The sequence below is a fragment of the Anomaloglossus baeobatrachus genome, chromosome 5 (assembly GCF_048569485.1).
Source record: "Anomaloglossus baeobatrachus isolate aAnoBae1 chromosome 5, aAnoBae1.hap1, whole genome shotgun sequence".
NCBI classification, from domain to species: domain Eukaryota; kingdom Metazoa; phylum Chordata; class Amphibia; order Anura; family Aromobatidae; genus Anomaloglossus; species Anomaloglossus baeobatrachus.
This window is the reverse complement of record NC_134357.1, coordinates 572354010-572377965: the sequence shown is the minus strand read 5'-3', so window position 1 is coordinate 572377965 and position 23956 is coordinate 572354010. Positions and strand designations below refer to the sequence as shown.

General features: G+C 50.3%; 1 protein-coding gene across 2 annotated transcripts in view; it reads left to right on the top strand.

Moving 5' to 3' along the window:
- The window catches only part of LOC142312359 (uncharacterized), a 336375-nt gene that overhangs the window by 297358 nt on the left and 15061 nt on the right, over positions 1 to 23956 (top strand). For both annotated transcript variants that reach the window (XM_075351293.1, XM_075351292.1), the window contains one exon: positions 157 to 244. In XM_075351293.1, the coding sequence (XP_075207408.1) occupies positions 157 to 244 (88 nt within the window). The remainder of the gene's footprint in view (positions 1 to 156; positions 245 to 23956) is intronic.

Here is a 23956-nt window from a genome sequence, read left to right as displayed (position 1 = left end):
TAGACGGCTGTGAAGGTCTTGTGCTCAGTCTTGTTTTATCCTCCAGTATTATATGTGTTATACTTGTGTAATGAGAGCGGTGGAGATGGCAGGATTAGAGCTAATCATAGATGGGACTTCTCCATCTGTCTGTGACTTTTACAATATTTGTTTCAGGGGGAAGATCTGACCCATATTAATACTGCAGAGACCTATGTGAGGGGTGATGAGCGGAGTAAAGACATTCCTACAGATAACCGCCCAGGTGAGTAGTGACCACTAAACGCAGAGAAGTCACAGATTTTTCTCAGTCACCGGCTGTGTCTGCTTTATCAGGGTTGTAGTCCGTCCATATCAAATGGTCACCATTCTGCGGCTAGACCACCACATGCTCCTCCACCCAAAACTGTCCCCATTATTTTGAGCATTGGACGCCCTTCTGTTGGAGTGAGATCTATATCAGCCAGATCTTACAGGTAGGATACATCTATCCCCTGAAATTAGAAGGCGTTGACACTTAGCTTCCCAGGTCTCTAATCTGTAAAGCCAAATGACAGGGTATGTAGAATGTGCAGACAACTTAGAAAATCATGGGATGAAAAATCTAAATTGTGTGGTGGACCCCTAAGAGAAAGCGGAGGGTAATGATGCTGGAGACGTCCTAGTTTCTTAGGGGTACTTTGCACATTATGACATCGCAAGCCGATGGTAGCGATGCCGAGCGCGATAGTCCCCGCCCCCGTCGCAGCTGCAATATCTTGTGATAGCTGCCGTAGCGAAAATTATCGCTACGGCAGCTTCACATGCACTTACCTGCCCTGCGTTGCTCTGGCCGGCAAACCGCCTCTTTCCTAAGGGGGCGGGTCGTGCGGCGTCACGGCGACGTCACACGGCAGGCGGCCAATAGAAGCAGGGGGGCAGAGATGAGCAGGACGTAAACATCCCGCCCACCTCCTTCCTTCCTCATTGCAGCCGGGACGCAGGTAAGGCGATGTTCCTCGCTCCTGCGGCTTCATGCACAGCGATGTGTGCTGCCGCAGGAACGAGGAACAACATCGTAACATCGGTCCTTCCGAAATTATGGAAATGACCGACGCTACACTGATCATACGATTTTGACGCTTTTGCTCTCGTTAATCGTATAAAAAACGATTTACACACTCCGATGTCGACAGCGACGCCGGATGTGCATCACTTTCGATTTGACCCCACCGACATCGCAGCTGCGATGTCGTATTGTGCAAAGTACCCCTTAGTTTGGTGCTGTGTTCACCAGGTGAATAAAGATTGGTTGTTCTCAGTGGGAGAATCAATATAATAATCTTGTAGTTGATGAAGAGACCTAAGTAGTCTGGAAAGCTTGCTTTGTAACATCATTTATTATATTTTTTTTTGCCATTAATAAGTATCATAACTACAAGATTCTTATTGTTTCTCCCACTGAGAGCAATGAATCCATCTTCCTAGAATCTCGGCATCTTATTGATGGATCTTCCAGCTCATGTACCGCCCCGCGGCCTCGGCTGCGACCGCCGAGCCGCTTGGAACCGTGCTCGTGTACTGCAGGTGGTGGCTCGAGCCTCTCACGGACCCGGGGGTCACGTCGCTCTGCAAGGGGGTTGGCGTTACACGCTGGGATGTGGCGGTGTTTGGGTTTGAGGTGATAGTTCGTGACGCCACCCACGGGTTGTGCTGATCGTGGACACCACCGCTGCGGTGAAGGTACGGGGACTCCCGGGAGCGGTGTAGTGGCGCAGCTAGGTGTTGACCCCTCCGTGGGCAGGGGATGTTGGTCCCGGGGCCCGGTTGGCGAGGGCCGGGGTGCAGGGCGTGGTGTTGCGGTGCAGCGCGGTGCGGTGCCTGATGTCACTGGTGTACTCACTCTGACACAAGACACTGGAGTCGCTGGTAAACCAAACGGAGTGATGAACGGGGCCCGCAGCCGGCTGCAGCTTTTCCAGTTAGGGTGGCAATGTCCGCCTTTCTCCTGCACCTGTATGTGAATCTTGACTCCTGTGCCTGGGCACCGGTAGTCCGCTCCCCGGCGTATAAGTGTCGTAGGAGCCCGTTTGCCCGCAGACGCTGGCCCTTTGGCTCTCTTGCCTTTGGCGGTGGCACTTATCCGGACGGGTTGGGCTGTTGCCTTCAATCAGGACTTAGGTGGAAATGAACCCCTGAGGTCCAGACCGCAATCAGTTGATTTGACTATGGTGGTTGCTTATAGCCTAGTTCGGGGTCTGAGTACCCTGCCTGGTGCTCCGGTATCCAGTTGGCTCCCCGGTTCGGTTCCGGCGGGCCACTACCCTGCCTCGGTCCCTTACGGTTCCACTGGCCATATTCCTGGTCTCCACGACCGTCTGCCTCCTTGCCAATGGTGACTGGGCTCCAACCCAGCCACCGGAGTAGTCTTTGGCAGGCCTGAGCACAGGTCTGCTTCTGGACACAACCTCCCTCAACTCCCTCCAACTTGACTCTCCAGAGCCAGACTACTACTCTCTTTTCTGTTTTCCCACCTCCAGGCCTGTGAACTCCTCGGTGGGCGGAGCCAACCGCCTGGCTCCACCCCCTCTGGTGTGGACATCAAACCTGGAGGGTGGTGACAAGGTTTTTGTGTTTGACTGGTGTTACCTAACTGGAAGGGGTGTGATGTTGTGTGTGACTACCTGGGACGACCTGGATAGTCCAGGGCGTCACACTCACCCTTCTGATGAATGTGCTGATGTACCGCCCCGCACTTGGCTGCAGCCGAGCCGCTCGGATCCGGGCTCGTTGGTGGGTGGCTCGAGCGCCTCCGGACCCGGGGTCACTTCGCTCTGAAAGGATGCTGGTGCTACTTAGGGGGGTGGTAGGTTGGTGTACGGCCGGAGCCGTGTTTAAGTTCGTGACGCCACCCACGGGGTGTGGTGAAGTAGAAACCACCGCTGCGGTTACGGGGTACCCGGGGGAGATGGTTATGCAGCAAGATGTTAACCCCTTTGGGGGCAGGGATGAAGGCCCGGGACCCGTTGGGTGTTAGTAGCTGGGCGTTGCAGGGCGGTGCGCGGCCGGACGGCACTGTTGTACTCACTATTATTGACACACACAAGTCTCTGGTAAACAAAGTTGATGGTGGTCGGTTCCCGCAGCCGACTGCGTCTGGTCCCCCACCCGGTTCGGTGGTCTTTGCATTTCTCCTGCACCGTGTAGTGTATTTGGGCTGCCTGCGCTTCAGTGACGGGAGTCCGCTCCCCGGCGTTGTGTATGTCGGGAGAGCCCTTTTGCCTGCAGACGCTGGCCCGTGGGATCTCTCTGCCTGTGCGGTGGCTTTCTATCCCCCTCGGTGGGCTGTTGTCTTCAGTCGGGACTTGGGTGGGAAAGGACCTAAAGTCCAGACCGCAGTCAGTCAATTAACTCAGTCAAGTAGCTTCTAGACCTCGTTTCAGGGTCTGAGTACCCCCTGTGTGCTCCAGTTTCCGAGTCGGTTCCCCGGGTCGGTACCGGTGGGCCACTGCCCTGTCCCGGTCCACCACGGTTCCACCGAGCCATCTTCCCGGCTCCTGCAGGCTAGGCCACCGTCTGCCTCCTAGCCAAAGGTGCCCGGGCCCCAACCCCGGCACCTGTCAGACTCCTTCACTCAACTCCACTTCAGACTAATCTGACTCCTCAACTGACTACTCAACTGACAACTGTGTTTCCTGCCTCCGGCTCTCTGAACTTCTCGGTGGGCGTGGCCAACCGCCTGGCTCCGCCCCCAGGTGTGTTCATCAAGCACAGAGAGAAGTGACTAGGGTTTTTATGGTTGGCTGATGTTACCTTATTGGGGACAGGTGTTGTGCGGGGGTCTACCTGTGACTACCTGGCTAGTCCAGGGCGTCACACTGATAGGGGAGTTTTTATCCAAAGTTGGGCACAGGGTAACTGTAACATATGAGGGAGGTTAGAATTATCCCACAGTGGGTACATGGAGGCCGGGCAGCCCACACACATGATTTCCAAAACATAATTAGAGAAAAAAGGAAAGTAATGACACATAAAGTTTTGATATTTTTATCTTCAAGAACCTGAAAGATATTTTCTCTGCATTCTAAAAATGTCCATTATATAAGAATTTGTACCAGAGCCGTCCATTGTGGAGTTTTCTTCAAGAAACTCATCTCACAGAAAATATTGGCCCCTACAATAGTTTGGATTGCCGAGAGCCCCCGAGCCACATACTGTAATTACTCCAGATGTGTCCCCTCTAGTTACTAAATCACTGACGGTGAAGGCTGTCGGGGTGGAGGGCGATCATTTTTAGTAGATGTGTTATTGTCTATAGTCACAGTTTCTCTATAGTAGTTAGTACAAAGCCGCTCTTATTTCATGGCTTTCCACTGCAGCCAGTTTTCTGCTCCTATCCAGGCCCCATTTCTCCAATCTGACATCTGTCACTTTACATGATAACACCTTTATAATGCTGAATCTGATCCCAGTGTTTCTGAAATTGTTTTATGTGGCATATTCTACTTTATCTTAGCTGTAATGTTAGGTTGATTTGTTTTGCATTTATTTAAACAAAAAAATCCTGAAATTTACCAAAAATGTAAAAGAATTAGAAGTAATGAAACATTGTATTTGGAGGATCTTAAAACAAATAGTGATACCACAACATATAGTCAACAGATAGCATTTACCATATTCTGCTTTATTAGCCTAAATGAGTATTTTGACGCCACAGGAAGTCTCTGGAAATTTGCAAGTGTATGTTGTAGAGCAAGGGTATCAAATATGCGGCTCCTCAGGCTGCTTCTGCCGGCCCGCAAGCCCATGCTCCCCTTGATGATCACGGCTGGTGCAGGGGCCGCAGCCGTCAGTGATTTTTTATTATTATTATTATTATTATTATTATTACTATTATTATTATTTTTATAGTGCCATTAAATCCATGGCGCCTTACAAGTGAAAAAGGGTACACATTAACACTAGTACAACAATCATTAACAGTACAAAACAGACTGGCACAGGAGGAGAGAGGACCCTGCCCGCAAGGGCTCACAGTCTACAGGGGATGGGTGAGGATACAGTAGGTGAGGACAGTGCTGGTTGCACAGTGGTGTATTGGACTGAGGGTTATTGTGGGTTGTAGGCTTGTCGGAAGAGATGGGTCTTCAGGTTCCTCCTGAAGCTTTTCACGGTAAGAGAAAGTCTGATATGCTGGGGTAAAGCGTTCTAGAGTATGGGGAAGGCATGGGAGACATCTTGTATGCGATTGTTGGAAGAGGAGATAAGAGAGGAGTAGAGAAGGAGATCTTGTGAGGATCTGAGGTTGCGTACGGGTATGTACCGGGAGACTAGGTGACAGATGTAAGGAGGAGTCAGGTTGTGGATGGCTTTGTAGGTCATAATTAATGTTTTGAACTGGAGTCTTTGGGCAATGGGAAGCCAGTGAAGGGATTGGCAGAGTGGCAAGGCTGGGGAATAGCGAGGGGAGAGGTGGCTTAATTGGGCTGCAGAGTTCAGGATAGATTGGAGGGGTGCAAGAGTGTTGGAAGGGAAGCCAGAGAGCAGGAGGTTGCAGTAGTCGAGGCACGAGAAGATGAGGGCATGTACAAATGTTTTTGCTGATTCTTGGTTAAGGAAATCACGGATGCGGGAGATATTTTTGAGTTGTAGTCGGCATGAGGTGAACAGGGCTTGGATGTGTGGCTTGAAGGATAGAGCAGAGTCGAGGGTTACTCCCAAGGCAACGAGCCTGTGAGACCGGGGAGAGTGAGCAGCCATCACCTTTGATGGACAAGCTTGGTGAAGGAGTTGAATGAGGAGGAGGAAAGACAATGAATTCTGTTTTGTCCATGTTAAACTTTCGGAATCGCACAGAGAAGAAGGATGAAATAGCAGACACATTGTGGGATTTTGGTTAGTAAGGCAGTTATGTCAGGTTCAGAGAGGTAGATCTGCGTATCCTCGGCATAGAGATGATACTGAAAGCCGTGGGACTCTATGAGCTGTCCCAGGCCGAAGTTGTAGATGGAGAACAGCAGGGGTCCAAGAACAGAACCTTGGGGGACACCAATGGATAGAGGGTGGGATGAGGAGGTGGTGTGAGAGTGGGAGATGCTGAAAGTTCGGTCGGTTAGGTATGAAGAGATCCAAGATAGGGCGGTCAGAAGCCAGATTGTAGCTGGTCAAAGAGGGAGCAGGAGGAGAGGCATAAGGACAGTTCAAGATGGATATGCTGTGCCAGTAATTTTGAGGAGGGAGAAGGGATATGGGGCGGTTGCTTAACACAGAGGATGGGTCAAGAAAGGGGTTTTTGAGGATGGGTGTGATCGAAGCATGTTTAAAGCATGAAGGGAATACACAAGTTGATAGTGATAGGTTGAAGAGATGGGTTAGGGCTGGGATCAGGACTGTGGTGATGTTGGGAATGAGGTGCGACGGGAGCAGGTCAAGTGCACAGGTGGTTAGATGTGATCTTTAGAGTAGAGTTGAAAGATGATCTGTCATGGGAGAGAAGCTGGATTTGGAGGAAGAAGGCTGAGTAGCTATCATAAGGGGCTGTAGGGATTGTGGGCCAAGGCTTGCTCTGATGTTGCACTTTATGACAAAGGGAAGTGTTACATAACAAAAAATATAACCCTTAAAAAGTCAATTTTATTAATGTAAGCTTAAAATTTATCCAAAAACCCTGTGCAAATACAAAAGAAAAAAAAAAGAAAAAAGGGAGGAGGGTAAAGTTCTCACCCTATTAGATACACCTCCCTCCTGTCCAATACCTACCACGGAGGTTGGCACCCTAATAATAACGTAATTGGCACCCCCACTCAACGACGGCTGTCCCTAATAGGATTCCCTATTGTACCCTCACAAAAGTCATGAAAAATAGAGGGCAAGAAATAAAAGGGTAGGGCACAATTAAAACAGTGGACAGGGTACTACGGACAAACACACGTATAACAATCTGGTATGGAATCCAGATTAAGATATGGGTACACACAGATTCTTATGCTAATGGGAGGGAGTCCTAATGTAGATATGACCCCTCTTATCCCTAAATCAGGACGGGACAATACCCTAAAAGGAAGAACCCAGTGACCCTAAACTCAGACTGACCTCACAAAAGAGCCCTGGCACACCCTGAGATGATAAAAAGCCATAGTCAATAGTAACAAGGTGCACAGTAAATAATGCTTACAAAGTCAACACACTATGCATACTTGATAAAGTGCACACAACAGATAATCAGCCAGATAAAGTGCAAATGCATTAAAGTGCGCAAAATATTCATTCACAGTCTAGTTTTTAAAGCAACTAAAGTGCAATTAGTCAGACAGTTCATATGCTTCAGCAAACCAAGGTTCAAGTAAAGTGCTGATGCATAATAAAATGCAAATGCATAATATAGTGCAACCAAGTTCTGGGCAGACAAACTGATAAAAATTAGGTAGTCAGAACACTTATCGTGCAGATGTCACATGTGTGTCCCAAAGATGCCTCAGAAATGCGTTTCTCCAACAGCAGATCATCGGGAGGCTCAATAAGGAAATGCCAATTGTTATCAGGATAGCATGATATCTGGATGAAGAGGGGGGACCCGATAGACTGGGGTCTCCTTAAATAGTATACCAAGCAGGACACAGCCCCCTCACCATCCAAAACCCACCCCACCCCGCCCCAACACAGCCCCGCCCCCACCCACATAACAACACCCCAAAGCATGAGATAATATTATATAAAGATCCCAGTCGGTTTAGATCAAGATCCGTATCCCCATTATTTATTTGATAAAACATCACATAAACTGGCAATAATAGATATAAGTGACATTCCAAGCTCCGATTACGTGATGAAAAAACCGGAAGCGGATGTGACGTTAGGGCCAGGGGAAAACCATCCCTCACCCACGTTCCAGGTAAATCATCGCTTACGTTCCATTATAGCGACGCACACTGAAAGCGGAAGTGACGTCGTGCATATACACACCTCACGCTGGAAGGGGGTGGGTACACTAGATGCTTGTGTTCCACACTGGAACGCACCACCATGTAATAAGACAGAAGATCAAGGTCTGGACGCAGATGCAGTAACAAAAAGATATGTTTTATCTATTGCGTACTCATTGTTAACATATTTAATTAACAGAGTATTACGCAAACCAGCATAAGTGAATATAAATATCATTCCAGGCTCCACTCACATAATGAGAGAGCCGGAAGCGGATGTGATGTCAGGGCCAGGGGATAAATCCATCCCTCATCTGCGTTCCAGTTATATCACCGCTTACGTTACATTACGGCGATGTACAACGGAAACGGAAGTGTCGTCATTCCTATACACGCCTCTCATAGCAAAAGGACAGATACACCAGACGCTTGCGTTCCATACCGGAACGCACCGCCATATAATAAGGCAGAAGGACAATATCAGCCTCAGCCTAGACGCGGGTGCAATAAAGAAGGATATATCATCCATTGTGCGTTCATTATTAACATGTCCACCAAGATGCATCATTCAAACATCATATATAAAGGCTGAATATAATGATCTCCCCATTCAGGATTATCAAACATGTTAAATTAAACATCTGCGTCCTCCCTTTTACCATCATAACATAGATGTGCTTAAAGATGGCAATGATAGGGACCAATTCAAAAACCACAAGACATTAAAAATGTTTTAAATAAGGGAACACATCCTCCCCTCCAGGTGTACCGTAATTTCAAACCCCATATCCCATAATAGAGAAAAGGGATGGGGGGAGGGGGGGAGGTTTTGGGGGGAGGGCAGACGGGCAGGCACGGGGGAGGGAGGGGGAGGGGAGGGCAGGAACTGAAAGAAAGAACAAAGCCACATCGGGCATACATATTTTACTGTCACCATTACATTATAGTATAGATTAAACAAATTTACCTCCCTGTAGCAGGATCTAGACCAGCAGACCACAGGGACCAAAAACATTAACCTAGGGCTTCAGAGAAAACAGGCATAGGAAATCTGCTCGTTTAATCCCCCAGGGTGCACTGATTCCATTCTGAAAATCCATTCACATTCTTTTCTCAGGAGAGCCCTTTCGTGATCGCCACCTCTGGGATTGCCCTTGACCACCTCCAGAACCCGAAAATGTACTTGGTGGATATCACCCCCATGGTAGCCATTTACATGTCTCCCCAAGGGGGTATCCCGTTGATTACGTATGTTGCCAAGATGTTCCTCCACTCTCCTGCGTAATTCCCTCTTTGTTTTGCCCACATAGACCATGGGGCATGAGCATGTGGCTACATATATCACTCCTGGCGTTACAGTTATCAAAGGACCTTAAGAAGAAATCCTTCCCATTCTTCGCACTCCTTACAGATTTTGATGGTCTCATGGAGTTACAATACGCTTATATTCAACCAAGTATCAGGATGCTTTGGTCTCGTGTAGCAGCTATGGATTAATCTGTCCTTCAGAGACCTTCCTCTCCTATATGTGATACTAGGTTTTTGAGAGATCATATGCCTCAAATCTGGATCTAGAGTGAGAATGTCCCAGTGCCTCTCAAGCACCTTACAAACTCTTTGGTTCTGGCAATCAAAGGTGCCGATCAGCCTGGTAATATCATCCTCCTCTTTTTTCCTCTTACCACAACCATGGAGAAGCGCCACTCTGCTCTGCCTCTCTGCGTGATCCCGGGCACAATATAACACTTTTTGGGGATATCCTCTATCAATAAAGCGCCTAGTCATATCCCTTGCTTGTGATTGATAGACCTCCAGTGTCGAACAGTTCCGCCTCAACCGGATATATTGGCCCTTTGGAATGCCACTCTTCAGCGGGAACGGATGATGGCTGTCCCACCTTAAAAGATTATTGGTGGCCGTGGGCTTCCGATATGTACTGGTGGAGAGGACGCCGTCCGGCTCCTTTTTGACGTTTACGTCCAAAAAAGGCAACTCATTCATATTCACTTCCGAAGTGAAATGAAGATTCAACTCATTGATATTCAGCAAATCTACAAACCTCTGAAAAAGTTTACTGGACCCTGACCACAAAATGAAGATGTCATCAATATATCTTGACCACAATAAAATGTGTGGTTTCCACCAGTGGTCCCCATCCATAAAGACGACGGTTTCTTTTCACCAGCCCAGGAAGAGGGTAGCATACGAGGGAGCACAAGGGCTCCCCCTAGCTGTCCCCCTGAGCTGGTGGAAGTACTTACCGTCGAATCTAAAGAGGTTGTGATGTAATAAGTCTGGTAAATCAAGAAGAAACCGATTATGGTCCAGATGTTCCCTGGTTCGGGTATTAAGATAATATTCAGTTGCCTTCAATCCCAATTCTTGAGGTATATTACTGTAGAGAGCTTCTACATCAATGGAAACCAGAAGCACGTCCTCTCCCACTGTAATGCCATCCAGTTTTCCCAGTAAATAGGCTGTATCTCGCGTATAGGACGGAAGCGAGGTAACGAAGGGGCGTAATATCTCATCAATATAGATTCCGCTATTTTGTATAAATGAGTTCACGCCTGATACAATTGGACGTCCCTTCAATACCTCGAGTCCTTTGTGAACCTTGGGTAAGGCATAGAAGGTTGGCATAATTGGAACGAAGGTTTCAGGAATTCAAATTCACTGTTAGTTAACAAGCCAACTCTCCTTGCCTCCTCAAGTATCACAAGCAAGGATAATTTATACTCATTGCATCTAATAGGGTGAGAACTTTACCCTCCTCCCTTTTTTCTTTTTTTTTTCTTTTGTATTTGCACAGGGTTTTTGGATACATTTTAAGCTTACATTAAATTGATTTTTTAAGGGTTATATTTTTTGCTCTGATGTTGCCAATCTTCTGCTTGAAGAAAAAGGCAAAGTCTTCAGCTGAGATGAGAGGAGAGGGAGGTGGTGCTGGAGTAGAGAATTGAAAGTGTTGAATAGCTGTTTAGGGTTGTGAGACAGAGAGGATATGAGGGATGAGAAGTAGGTTTGTTTTGCAGCAGTGAGTCTAGACTTGAAAGTGGTAAGGGCTCTTTATATTCAGGGAAGTGCTCAGTGGAATGAGACCTCTTCAATTTGCGCTCAGCAATTTTGGAAACCCGTCTCAGTTCTTTAGTCTGGCTTGTGTGTCAAGGTTGCCTGTTGATTGTGTGAGTTTTGGTGTGTGTGTGAATTCAAGAGCTGCAGAGATTGTAGTGTTATATAAAGAGGCTGAAGCATCTGCGTCGTGTAAGGAAGCAATGTCTGCGAGAGGGAGAAGGGACTGAGAAAGTGAGTGTAAATCAAGATGATTGAGATTTCTGCGAGGGTGTGACTGTTTGTGGAGGGGGGGTTGTGTATTTGAAGAAGAGAGGGAAGAGAATGTGAGTAGGTTGTGGTCAGACAGGGGGAGTGGTGAGTTAGAGAAGTTAGATGGGAACAGAGGAGAGTGAAGATGAGGTCCAGCGTGTGGCCATCTTTGTGAGTAGCTGCAGAGGAGCATTGGGTGAGGCCAAAGGAGGAAGTGAGTCTTAGAAGTTTTGAGACAGCTGAGTGAGAGGTGTCGATGGAAATGTTGAAATCGCCCATGATGATGGTGGGGATGTCGGTGGAAAGGAAATGTAGTAGCCATGTGGGGAAGTGGTCAAGAAAGGCGGTGGCTGGCCCTGGAGGGCGATAAATGACAGCCGGTTGGAAGGGGAGTAGATGCGGACAGAGTGCACCTCAAAAGAGGGGAGAGTAACAGAGGGTGGTAGTGCAATTAATGTAAAGGAGCATTTGTCAGACAGGAGCAATCCAACTCCTCCATTATGCTTCTTACTGGGACGGGGAGTGTGAGACAGATGGAGACCACCATAACAAAGTGCAGCAGGAGAGGCTGTGTCAGAGGGGGTGAGCCATTGTTCTGTGATGCCGAGGAATGAAAGTTTATTAGTGATGAAAAGATCATGGATGTGTGACGCCCTGGGCAAGCCAGGGGTCACAGGTCACAACACCACATTCCCTGCAGGTACACCTAGCTAACCCAAAATCCTTGTTGCCTTCCTCCAGGGGCTGATGTCCACACCAGGGGGTGGGCCAGGCGGTTGGCTCCGCCCACCGAGGAGTTCACAGCCCTGGAGGCGGGAGGAACCAGGCAGATAGAGTTTGGAGGAGGAAGTGGAAGGAGTAAAGAAAGTAAGAGAAAGTAGAAGGAAGTGAAGTGGTAGTGGAGCTAAAGAGAAAAGCTGAAGTGACAGAAAAGTGAGAGTAGTAAAGCCTGAAGTTGGTCCGGGTGTGTGCCCCGGACTGTGACAGCAAGGTCAGCAGACGGCGGTGATAGTCTGCAGGGGGACTGCTCGGAGGTTGCTGGAAGGACCGCGGACGGGTAGTGACCCGGCGGTACCGGAGCAGTATACGAAGAACAGTCAGCACCAGGGCAGGGGCCTTTCGGATCCCGGCAAGGCTAGGAGTCGCCATAATTTGCCAAATCCGTCAGTGAAGGGGACCTCTGTCTCCTAACAACCAAGTCCCGATTGAAGGCAACAGTCCGACCATTGAGGGGAGACACCGCCACCGCCAAGGCACCAGTTTCCCAGGGCCAGTGCCTGCGGGCAAGAGAGAGGCTCTTCCGGCCCAGATTGAAGCCGGGGAGCGGGTAACCGGTGGGGACCCATCGCTACCAAAAAGACTTTACATAGGTGCAGGGAAGAGGCCGTCACCGCTAACTGCAGGGAACAGCAGCACCGTAACCGTCCGAGGGACCCGTCCAACCAGCCGTTTGTTTACCGAGAACTGTGTCGTGTTTACTGGCTGAGTGAGTACCTCCGTGCCGTGTGGCACAGCGCTGCCCCTGCGCCCCTGCACCTCCACAGGCCCCATACCCGCCTGTCCACCATACCAACCCCATCACTGGGCCCCGGGAGCACCAAAACCCCTACCCACGGAGGGGCAAATCAACAACTGGCTGCTCCATACCATCACTCCCGGGATCCCCACACAGAGCAGCGGTGGTGTCCACTTAATCACCACAACCGTGGGTGGCGTCACGGACAATAAACTATCCCAAAACACCCAATCCCCTTTTCACTCACGGGCGAGGAGCGCCGCTCGAGTCCCCGGGATCCGGCCCATCGCTCGAGCCACCGAGCAGCAGAGGCAGCAGCAGCGGCAGCCGGACCCGAGCAGTAGGGAGAGCGCGGCGTCCCCTCCTCCGCCCGCGACAACTTGGCGTCACGAACAGGATCTTACTGCTCTGCCGTTGGGTAGAGGTGCGCCTTGTGACCGCCGGAGGTATCCGGCCGGAAAATTTCAGAAGTCGCCATCTTTGGCGCGAAAAGTTCCCGCTCGAGCGTCTTCTCGAGTAGCAGAGGCGCGAAGGCCAAAACCCCGCCCCGATAGAGGAGGGGCCGGAAAGAGGCTAAGGGGGACGAAATGGCGACTGGTCGCATGTAGCCGCGGCTATAAAAGCAGGGACGCCAGGACTCTGCAAACATCTTGTTCCTGGGAGAAGCCGCCAGCAGCATGTGGATGCTGTCCCGCAGCACCGTAGCCCCCGCGCCTGGAACCGCGGCGTGGGTGGAGATCCGGACCGCGCAGCTCTACCAAAGGCTGCAGGTCAAGATGCAGCTTCTCATGGAGGAGTGGGAGACCGACATGGCGGATGTTATAGCAACCGTGCGGAGACGCGAGGAGGAGGCGGAGGAAGGGAGGGTGAGTGACCCACGCCCCTATGTCCCCGAGGGACCGGCCGCTGCGGCTGAGGGACCCGGTCCAAGCCCTCTCCCCCCGCTGCCTCCCTCGCCACCTGTCTCGGAAGCCGTGACCCCGCCATTAGGCCCGCTACCACTGCAACCGGTAGCGATACCCAGCATGCCCGCCCAGGCGGACCGACCTGTAGCCGGAGCTCGCAGCCGACCGGAGGTGTTGCCCTGGAAAGCCCCGAAAGCCGAACCGGAGGAGTCCCCCGAGAGAGTCCCCGACCCGGAGCCGATGACCCGCTCCGTGCCGAAGGCCCAACTGCGGAAAGCCCCTGTGCCCATCCCCCACACCTCGGCTGAGGTTGCACCGGGTTGCCAATGCAAGGCAGCGTCTAAGGCCACGTCAGCGCAGGACCTGACGCCCAGAGTACCAGCGGTGGGCAATGTCAAGCAGGTCTTGCGGGGCCCGACCCGTGCGCCGGAGCTCGCAACAGCGCCGTACTGGGACAGGGAGCCGGTACCGTTGGGCCCGGAGATCGGTGAGAGGGAGAGGAAGAAAGCGGAGCTGGTGGCCCGTGCAATCCGGGAAAAGGAGAACCTCCGTCAGGCAACGTTCTGTGTCCGGGGCCCGCTGTACGAAGGGCAGGTGAGGCGGTTTGATGTCCGCCGGGGCTATGGGTTCATCTATGAACCGGGCCTGGAGGCCGAAGTGTTTATAGCCCGGCGGGATGTGAATGCCCACCTGCCTGAGGAGCATCCCGGTCGTAACTTGATGCCGGGCGACATCGTGCAGTACACCCGGCACTGTGGGGAGAGGGGGTGGTTTGCGCTGGACGCTAAGCTAAGGGGCAGCCAGGATTCCCGTGTGAGCACCGCACCCCCTCCCTCAGGTGATGTTGAGGACTCGGAATAACGGCAGTGGAGTACCGTTGCACCGTCCCCGTTGGGGACCACCAGTGTGTTTGTTTGAAAGTTCTGAAATTGAAAGTGATCAACTGATGAAGTAACCTGATTGTCTTACCGTGATTTGAAACCGGCCGCTGCCGGCACCGTTGTCCCCGTGGGGACCGTTTGAAAGTTTGCATGAGGAACTGCCATGGACAAGCCCGTGAACTTGCAGGGCAACCACAGACGCTAGTGGCTTGTAAATAAGTTGTGTTACCGTTTCCGCAGTTACCGCCTCCGGAGAGGCAGGTTGGAGGGAGGGCCCGCAGCAGAGTAGGCTGGGGCCCAGCCACCACAGGAACTGGTGGCTACCCTCTGGAGGGGAAGGACAGATCCCGCTCGGGTAACTTGTGCTGGACTGGGGTCAAGGGGTGCTGCCTGGGCTTTAGGGGCAGCATCAGGGCCAGGTTACTTGGGTGGGAGAGAGCGGAGACCGTAACCGTTAACCGTGTTAATGTTTGCAACGTTTAAGAAATGAACCTCCCGCTGTGGGATGATGCCATAAATTGTAAATATGTTACCGTTTTTCTATATTTTTCAGAAAACAAAAAGGAAAATAAAACCGGTGTTGGACGGGCAGCCCGAGGACGGTCTGCGTTTTGCTAAGGGGGAATGTGACGCCCTGGGCAAGCCAGGGGTCACAGGTCACAACACCACATGCACCACATTCCCTGCAGGTACACCTAGCTAACCCAAAATCCTTGTTGCCTTCCTCCAGGGGCTGATGTCCACACCAGGGGGTGGGCCAGGCGGTTGGCTCCGCCCACTGAGGAGTTCACAGCCCTGGAGGCGGGAGGAACCAGGCAGATAGTTTGGAGGAGGAAGTGGAAGGAGTAAAGAAAAGTAAGAGAAAGTAGAAGGAAGTGAAGTGGTAGTGGAGCTAAAGAGAAAAGCTGAAGTGACAGAAAAGTGAGAGTAGTAAAGCCTGAAGTTGGTCCGGGTGTGTGCCCCGGACTGTGACAGCAAGGTCAGCAGACGGCGGTGATAGTCTGCAGGGGGACTGCTCGGAGGTTGCTGGAAGGACCGCGGACGGGTAGTGACCCGGCGGTACCGGAGCAGTATACGAAGAACAGTCAGCACCAGGGCAGGGGCCTTTCGGATCCCGGCAAGGCTAGGAGTCGCCATAATTTGCCAAATCCGTCAGTGAAGGGGACCTCTGTCTCCTAACAACCAAGTCCCGATTGAAGGCAACAGTCCGACCATTTAGGGGAGACACCGCCACCGCCAAGGCACCAGTTTCCCAGGGCCAGCGCCTGCGAGCAAGAGAGAGTCTCCTCCGGCCCAGATTGAAGCCGGGGAGCGGGTAACCGGTGGGGACCCATCGCTACCAAAAAGACTTTACATAGGTGCAGGGAAGAGGCCGTCACTGCTAACTGCAGGGAACAGCAGCACCGTAACCGTCCGAGGGACCCGTCCAACCAGCCGTTTGTTTACCGAGAACTGTGTCGTGTTTACTGGCTGAGTGAGTACCTCTGTGCCGTGTGGCACAGCGCTGCCCCTGCGCCCCTGCACCTCCACAGGCCCCATACCCGCCTGTCCACCATACCAACCCCATCACTGGGCCCCGGGAGCACCAAAACCCCTACCCACGGAGGGGCAAATCAACAACTGGCTGCTCCATACCATCACTCCCGGGATCCCCACACAGAGCAGCGGTGGTGTCCACTTAATCACCACAACCGTGGGTGGCGTCACGGACAATAAACTATCCCAAAACACCCAATCCCCTTTTCACTCACGGGCGAGGAGCGCCGCTCGAGTCCCCGGGATCCGGCCCATCGCTCGAGCCACCGAGCAGCAGAGGCCGCAGCAGCAGCGGCAGCCGGACCCGAGCAGTAGGGAGAGTGCGGCGTCCCCTCCTCCGCCCGCGACAGATGTATGAAAGTTTTTTTCAGACAGAGTGAGCGTTCCATCCTGTTAGAGGGACTGGGGTAGCGGGGGCTGGGTGAATGGGTATGAGGTTATAACGGTTACGAAATTTTGTCATAGATCGTGGATGAGGTTTCGAAGTGACAATGGGGATGTGCTGAGGAGGACCAGGATTAGTAGAGATATCCCGAGCAGAGAGCGTGTTAGTAGGTGGGAGCAGGAGAGGCCATGAGGTGGTTGTGTTTGTCTAGTGACACAGGGTGTAATGTGGAGTAAAAGATCTGAGGAGGAGGTTAGGTGGGTGGGAATGATGGCGGGAGAGAATACCAGGTCATTACTGAGTGTAGAGATCAGAGGCGTAAGGAAAATATGAAGTGTTATAGAGGTGAAAGTGAAACATTGTTTACAGAGTTTATGTATCTAGTTACCTACAGGTTCCTTCCGGTCCAATTCATTGCATTAGGCTATGTGCCCACGCTGCGGATTTACCGCGGATTTTGCCGCGGATTTGCAGCGGATTTGCCGCGGATTTCCCGAAAATCTGAAGCAGCGGCACTTCCAAGCCATTTCAATGGCATTTTGGAAATGCTGTGTCCATGCTGCGGATTTTTCCACTGCGGATTTGCCGCGGATTTTGATCCGGAAAAATCTGCAGCATGTCAATTGTTTGGTGCAGATTTTGTGCGGATTTTTGGTTTTGAATGGGGAAAAAAAAAAAAAATCCGCATCAAAATCCGCGGCAAATCCGCGGTAAATCCGCGGCAAATCCGCGGGTGCGGATTTGCCGCGAAAGTCGCGGATTTTCAGGCAGAAAAATCCGCAGGTACATTCTACCGTGGACACATAGCCTTATGCTTATATGGTGCAGACTTGTATTCATGCAGACTAAATCTCATGCAGACTTAAGAGGAACAATTTATACATATGCAAGTGCAATCAGCTGTGAAGGGGAGGGGTCGTCACTTATCTAAATCACTCACATCAAAGCTGAGCCCAGATGGGGGATACCATAGCCAGAGATAACGAGGGGGTCATAAAGAAAGTGGTGAGATTGTGATGGAGGGGTCAGTAAGAAGCAAATTAGATTGATACAAGAAGCAGAGAGAAGGGAGATCAGATCATGGGAAAGTAGGGTGGCTGATCAAACATACCAGATATCAGCACAAGCAGCAGAGACAAGGGAGATCAGATCATGGGAAAGTAGGGTGGCTGATCAAACATAACTGTGGGAAGATAGACCTGATGATTAGATGATGGTAGAAAACTGATGATAGATAACCACGTGCATCATAATAATAATTCAGGTCTAATTCATTGCATCATACTTATATGGTGCATAAGTGTATTGGTGTAAATGTTGTAGAGAGGCTACTACCAGTGTTGTTGGAAACAGAGGTCTACGCCTGCCACTGGCAGCTAATGCATGTCTTGATTTAAAAATAAAAATACCGGCTCACAGCCTGTGTTGCATGGACCGGAACTCCCTGATATTTTAAAGCCCTATGGGGAGGGGGGAAATTGATGGTATTGTACCGCTGTGTCCCTGGAAGGAGCAATATTTGATTTTTGGAACACAAATTTGGCAAAAATTGCGGGCACCATGTTGCATTTGCCAGGCCCGTAAGGTACCTAAACAGCAGAAACCCCCCATAAGTTACCCCATTTTGGAAACTAGACTCCTCAAGGAATTTGTCTAGATGCTTGGTGAACACTTTGAACCCCTGGATGCGTCACAGAATTTTATAACGTTGGTCCGTAAAAATAAAAAAAATACACTTTTACCACAAAATTGTTACTTGTAATGAAAACACTCTGCATCCAAAACGCTGCAAACCCTGATCATGGGCACATAGCCTTAAAAGCTAGTAATGGATGGATGGATGGATAGATAGATGTCGAACACATATATAATGTCCCATATTGTAGCATATTCTAAGCTGGCACCCTTTAGTGACTTTCATGTGGCATTAAAGGGTGTTCAGCCTTGTTTTAGCCAAAAAATAAATAAATAATTAAAGGGAACCTGTCACCACTTTTTTGCCCTATTAGCTGTGGCCACCACCACCGGGCTTTTATATACAGCATTCTAACATGCTGTATATAAGAGCCCAGGCCACTTTGAGAACATAAAAACACTTGATAATACTTACCTAACGGTTGCGCGGGGGGCCTAATGGGCGTCTCCATTGTCCGGTGCCGGCGTCGCCTCTTTCTGCCATCTTCGTCCTTTTTCTGAAGCCTGTATGCATGACGCGTCTATGTCATACACACTCGCCGATCCTGCTCAGGACCTGAATGCCGGCGACTGTGGATGACGTCGGACCCGTCATGCACCATGGCTAGAGAAGAAGGAGCACAAAATTGGTTGAAAGAGGCGGCGCTGGACAACGGAGACGCCCATTAGGCCCCCCGCATGACCGTTAGGTAAGTATTATAAAGTGTTGTTATGTTCTCACAGCAGCCTGGGCTCTTATATACAGCATTCTAACATGCTGTATATAAGAGCCCGGTGGTGGTCGCCGCAACTTATAGGGCAAAAAAGTGGTGACAGGTTCCCTTTAAAAATAAAAAAAAAACAGGGTAAAGCAGAAGGCAGCAGCCTGCAGACCACAGCTAGCGGCTTCATCTTGACTGGTAATCCAAAAAGGAGATCTCCCCACGCAGTTTTTTTAATTTATTTAGAAATAATTAAAAAAAAAAAACAAAAACGTGGGCTCCCCCAAATTGGATTACAAGCCAAGATAAAGCGGACAGCTGTGGTCTGGTATTCTCAGGGTGGGCAGGACCATGTTTTTTTGGTCCTTCTAAGCCAACAAATAGGCTGCAGCTGCCCCAGAAGTGATGCATCCATTAAATGCGTCAATCCTGGCTCTTTGTCCCGGCTCTTCCCATTGCCCTGGTGCGGTGGCACATTGGGTAATAAATGGGGTTGGGGATAATGATGTCACAGTGTCTATCAGATACTTGTCATCACTAACCTAGTCAGTAATTAAAAAAAAATAAAAAATATTTGAAAAAACACTCCCCAACACATTCCCTCTTTCACCAAATTATTGAAATGAAAAAATAAATCCGGTACACCGTAATTCATTTTGGAAGTCCCATGAAGACTCTGGACCATACAGAATATGGGGGGCATGCTCAGAGAAAGTATCCCCCTTTTTCTGGATGTGCAGACCTTCTATGTGAGGAGTATGGGTGCAGTGATGCTGCACTCACACTCCCTGGGTCCACAGCATGGCAGTGTGAGCTGCAATAAGCTCAGTGTCACTACTAGCAGGGAGCCGGCTGAGAGCCGCTCTGCACATGTCGCCAGGATCTTCTGAGAAGGAGGAGGAGGGATTGTGGGGGATCGTCGCTGCAGGAGGTAACGGGTGACCAGGGATTGACAGGGGGTGACCTGGCTGGACCTGGAGAGAACTTTGATGTTCCATCTGACATGTCAGATGCGACAGACCTCAAAGGATGAGGAAAAACGCAGTGTGCGCGCCAGCCATTTTATCTCCCATCTGACATGTTTGATCATGCCAAGTGGGAGATAAAGCATTTTTTTAAGGGCTTGAATCGTGATCTCCAGGGTCTCGGCTACCCCCGGCAGCTGAAACCCCAGAGATTTTCCGACGCTATACACTTTTTTTTTCTCTTTTTCTTGCCGCCGTTTTAATCCGTAAAGCTGTTATAAAGAGGTTAAAGGTCTGTGAAAATATTTTTTTCTTGTTCGGATATTGAAGTAATTTGTCTTTTTTTTTTTTTGTGATTTGCTCGGCTTCATTTTCATGATACTGTCATCGTCTTTATTGTTTTTGCTTTAATCAAGAGGCTGAAGTCGGTTTCTTTGGCAGTTTTTATTTGTTTTTAACAGTTTTTAGCAACAAAAATAAAAAATGACAAAAACATAATACACTGCAGTGCGGAGCCCGGATGTGAATACACTTAAAATGATAAAACTGGCACAAAAATGGGCATCAAAGTGGCACCGAAGTCCGTTATAGAAAGGGTTAAATGGTCTTGGGCCACTGATCTATATAGGTAAAACCATAATAATTTGAGAATAGACTGAAATCAGAGAACAATGGCGGCTTTCCCTTTGTGATTACACGTTAATGCCAGAAACCCATTTACATCAGCCGGAAGTGAACTTCACAAAAGACCAGTTACTTATTCACATCTGAGTGAATTGGCTATTTGCTCACTTTGGTGCCATTTCTCATTATAAAACTCATTTTGGCCCGGCTGGAGTGACCTGAGTTTGATGCGGGCGCTACTATGCCTGTAATAGTGGTGTGAAATCAATGGCCCAAAGTCATTTAACCCCTTAAAAACACCAGTTACTTAGCCAAATTTCCCATATATAAATATTTGCTCACTTTGCTGCCAGTTCTGATGCCCAGAACCCTTTTGATGATGATGATGAGGGTGATGTTTTCAGCAACAGATCTACAATGACCCTCTTGAAGGCTTCCATTGTGGAAAGGAAGAAGGAAATTTCTCCTTGTACCTTCGGTCCAGTACGGTGGCCAACTAGTATAGGTTGTAGGATAAAATGTGTATCACGTGTGGGTCTTGCCACAGACACTTATACATGAACTGTGCCATGTGGGCCAAGCTGCAAACAGGCAAAGGTTCTGTGTCCTAACCATGAGGAACAATACCCATCCTCTCCTCACGTTGACTCGCCTCCTCCTCCTCCACCTCTTCCTCTCCAGCCCATCCATGCTGGACAGATATTAAGCTGGGGTTGTGAGTACCCTGAGTAGTATTGGGAATCACCTCGGTAGCACAGAAAAACACTTCCTCTTCCTCCTCATCACCCAATGTTGCCACAGAATATTGGCAGGGCTGGGTAGTATCACCCATTGGGAAATCTGGCTCCAAGCCATATGCTGGGCACTAAAAGCTTCCTCTTTGAGATTAGGCAGTGATTGTTTCAACAGACACAGCAGCGGGATGGTTAAGCTGATAATAGCCTGATCACCTCTCACAAGCTTGGTGCAGTACTCAAAGTTCTCAAGAACGTCACAAATGTCAGTGATCTACACACACTCAACACTCAACAGTTATGTGTGGTGGCTGACTCTCAGTCTGACGGGCATGTTGAAGCTGGTATGCAGCTACTGCCCTCTGCTGCTCACTAATCCTCGCCAACATATGACATGTAGAGTTCAACCACGTGGGCAGGTCCCACATGATTTGGTGACTTGGCAAATTCAAGCGCTTCTGCAGCACTGTTAGACCAGCAAAAGCAGTAGAGGAATGGGCGCTAATACCGCGAACCTTCTTAAGTGAATATAAGTTTACTAGTTGCATGTTCACCAACTCATGCTCCGGCTCACTTTTTATTGTTTGATTTCTTTGTTTGTTTTTACCTACTGAAGTAGGTACGACAAGTCAGGGTATGTTTTGAGAAGTTTATGAACAACTAGGTTCAGCACGTGAGCCATGCATGGCACGTGTACCAGCTTGCCGACCTTTAAAGCCACCACTAGCTTACGCCCATTATTACAGATGACCAGACCAGGTTGGAGGTGCAACGGGGAGAGCCACTGATCGGTCTGCTCTTTAATACCTTACCACAACTCTGCTGCAGTGTGTAGTTTCTGACATAAACAGATCAGCTTCAGCAGAGCATGTTGCCGCTTTGCCGATGCACTCCTGCACATCTCCCTGCTTGGCAGTGATGGGGAGGGTAATTCAGCAGAGGATCGAGCAGGAGGATGCGTAGGATGTGTGATGTAACAGTTTGCAACTTTGTCCCAGCCGCCACCAGGTTCACCCACTGTGCTGTGACAGATATGTATTGTCCCTGTCCACAACAACTTGTCCACGTGTCTGTTAGGTGGACCTTCCCGGTTGAGGCTTTGGTCAGAGCATGGTTGAGATTGTTTAACACGTGCTTGTGTAACACGAGGATTTCACACTGGGCAAAATAGTAGTGCCTGGGAATACTGTATCATGAGGTAGCCACAGCCAAGAGATCATGGAAATATGACGCCCTGGAAAAACCAGGTAGTCACACAGTATAGGCCCCCGCATAACACCTCTCCCACACAGGGTTAAACCAACCGACAAAATCCTAGTCACCCCCCTCAGGGAAGGACAGACACACCAGTGGGTGGGACCAGGCGGAAGGAGAATGCCCACCTAGGGGTCTGGAGAACCCGGGGCGGGAAAACAAGCAGTTAAGCTCAGTTAAACTCAGTCAGTTGAAGTGAGAAGTTCAAGTTGACAGGCGTCGGGGTTGGAGCCCCGGCGTACTGGCTAGGTGGTAGACAGTGGTCAGTGTCAGCAGGAGACGGGAAGATGGCTGCCAGAGATCCGAGGTGGACCGGGGCAGGGTTGTAGCCCGCCGGTACCGACACCGGAGAACCGACCCAGAAAGCGTGCACAAAGGGGGTACTTGGACCTTGAAGCCAGGAGCGGCACCAACGGCCTAGCTAATTAACCAATTGAAGGCAGGATTTTAGGTCCTGTCCCAACCTAAGTCCTAAAAAGACAACCACCCACCGAGAGGGATTGGGCATCCGCCAGGGCCCGGTAGATCACACGGGTCAGCGTCAGACGAGCACGGCTCCCAACTAAAGGACCGGGAGCGGACTCCCGCGTTACACACCAGGAAGTCCATCACAGAAAACACAAAGGGCAGAGGAAAGGGACATTGACCACCAGCCCGGGTGTGGGACCAGAAATACACCCACGGCCACGGCAGCCGGCCACCATCACCTTGGTTTACCATTTACCAAAGGACTTGTGTGATTTATTCAACCGTGGGTAACATCCCCGGTCTGACCGGGTGCGCCGGCCCTTGCCGTCACCACCCCCAGCACAGAGACATTGGGCCCCGGGGCATCCATCGCTACCCATGGAGGGGTTAGCATCCAGCTGCCAGCCCATCGCCCCTGAGAGTCCCACAACAGCAGGGTGGTGCTACACCTCACCACATACCGTGGTTGGAGTCACAGACAGTTTTCAACAACACCCGTACAAATACGTCCCCTTTTTATTAGAAGTGTTTGCGCGACCCCCAGGTCCGGTAGAATCCCTCGAGTCACAATACGGATCCGGATCCGAGCAGCACCAGCTGCTGACACGGGGGCGGCACACCTCGAAACTTGGCGTCACGAACAGGATACTTACCCATCCACTTACCTAGTGGAAGTGCGCCTTGGTCCAGACAGTCAGTGGTGCTCCGCTGCAAAATTTTGAAAAAACGCCATTTTTGCCGCCATTTTTAGGCGCGAAAATGACAACCCAGCGTCTTCTTCCCTGAGAAAGGGTGTGAAGTTGAAGCCCCGCCTGGGAACACGGCCGGAAGGAGTACCCTGAGGCCGAAATCGAAACTAGCAAGCCACGTCTAGAGACTGCTCCTGAAAAACCAAGGGGGAAGAGAGGATGGAGCGGCATGTAAGTAGCGCTGTAAAGTGCAGGGATGCCAGGACTCTGCAGCAACCCGTTCCTGGACACCAACGCGCAAGATGTGTCGGAGTATCCCAGCACAAGCCCACTTCATGCTGGCGAAGGGGGCGTCGGAGATGAAGGGCCTGGCTGCAGCTGTCCGGGCGTGCGAAGTGG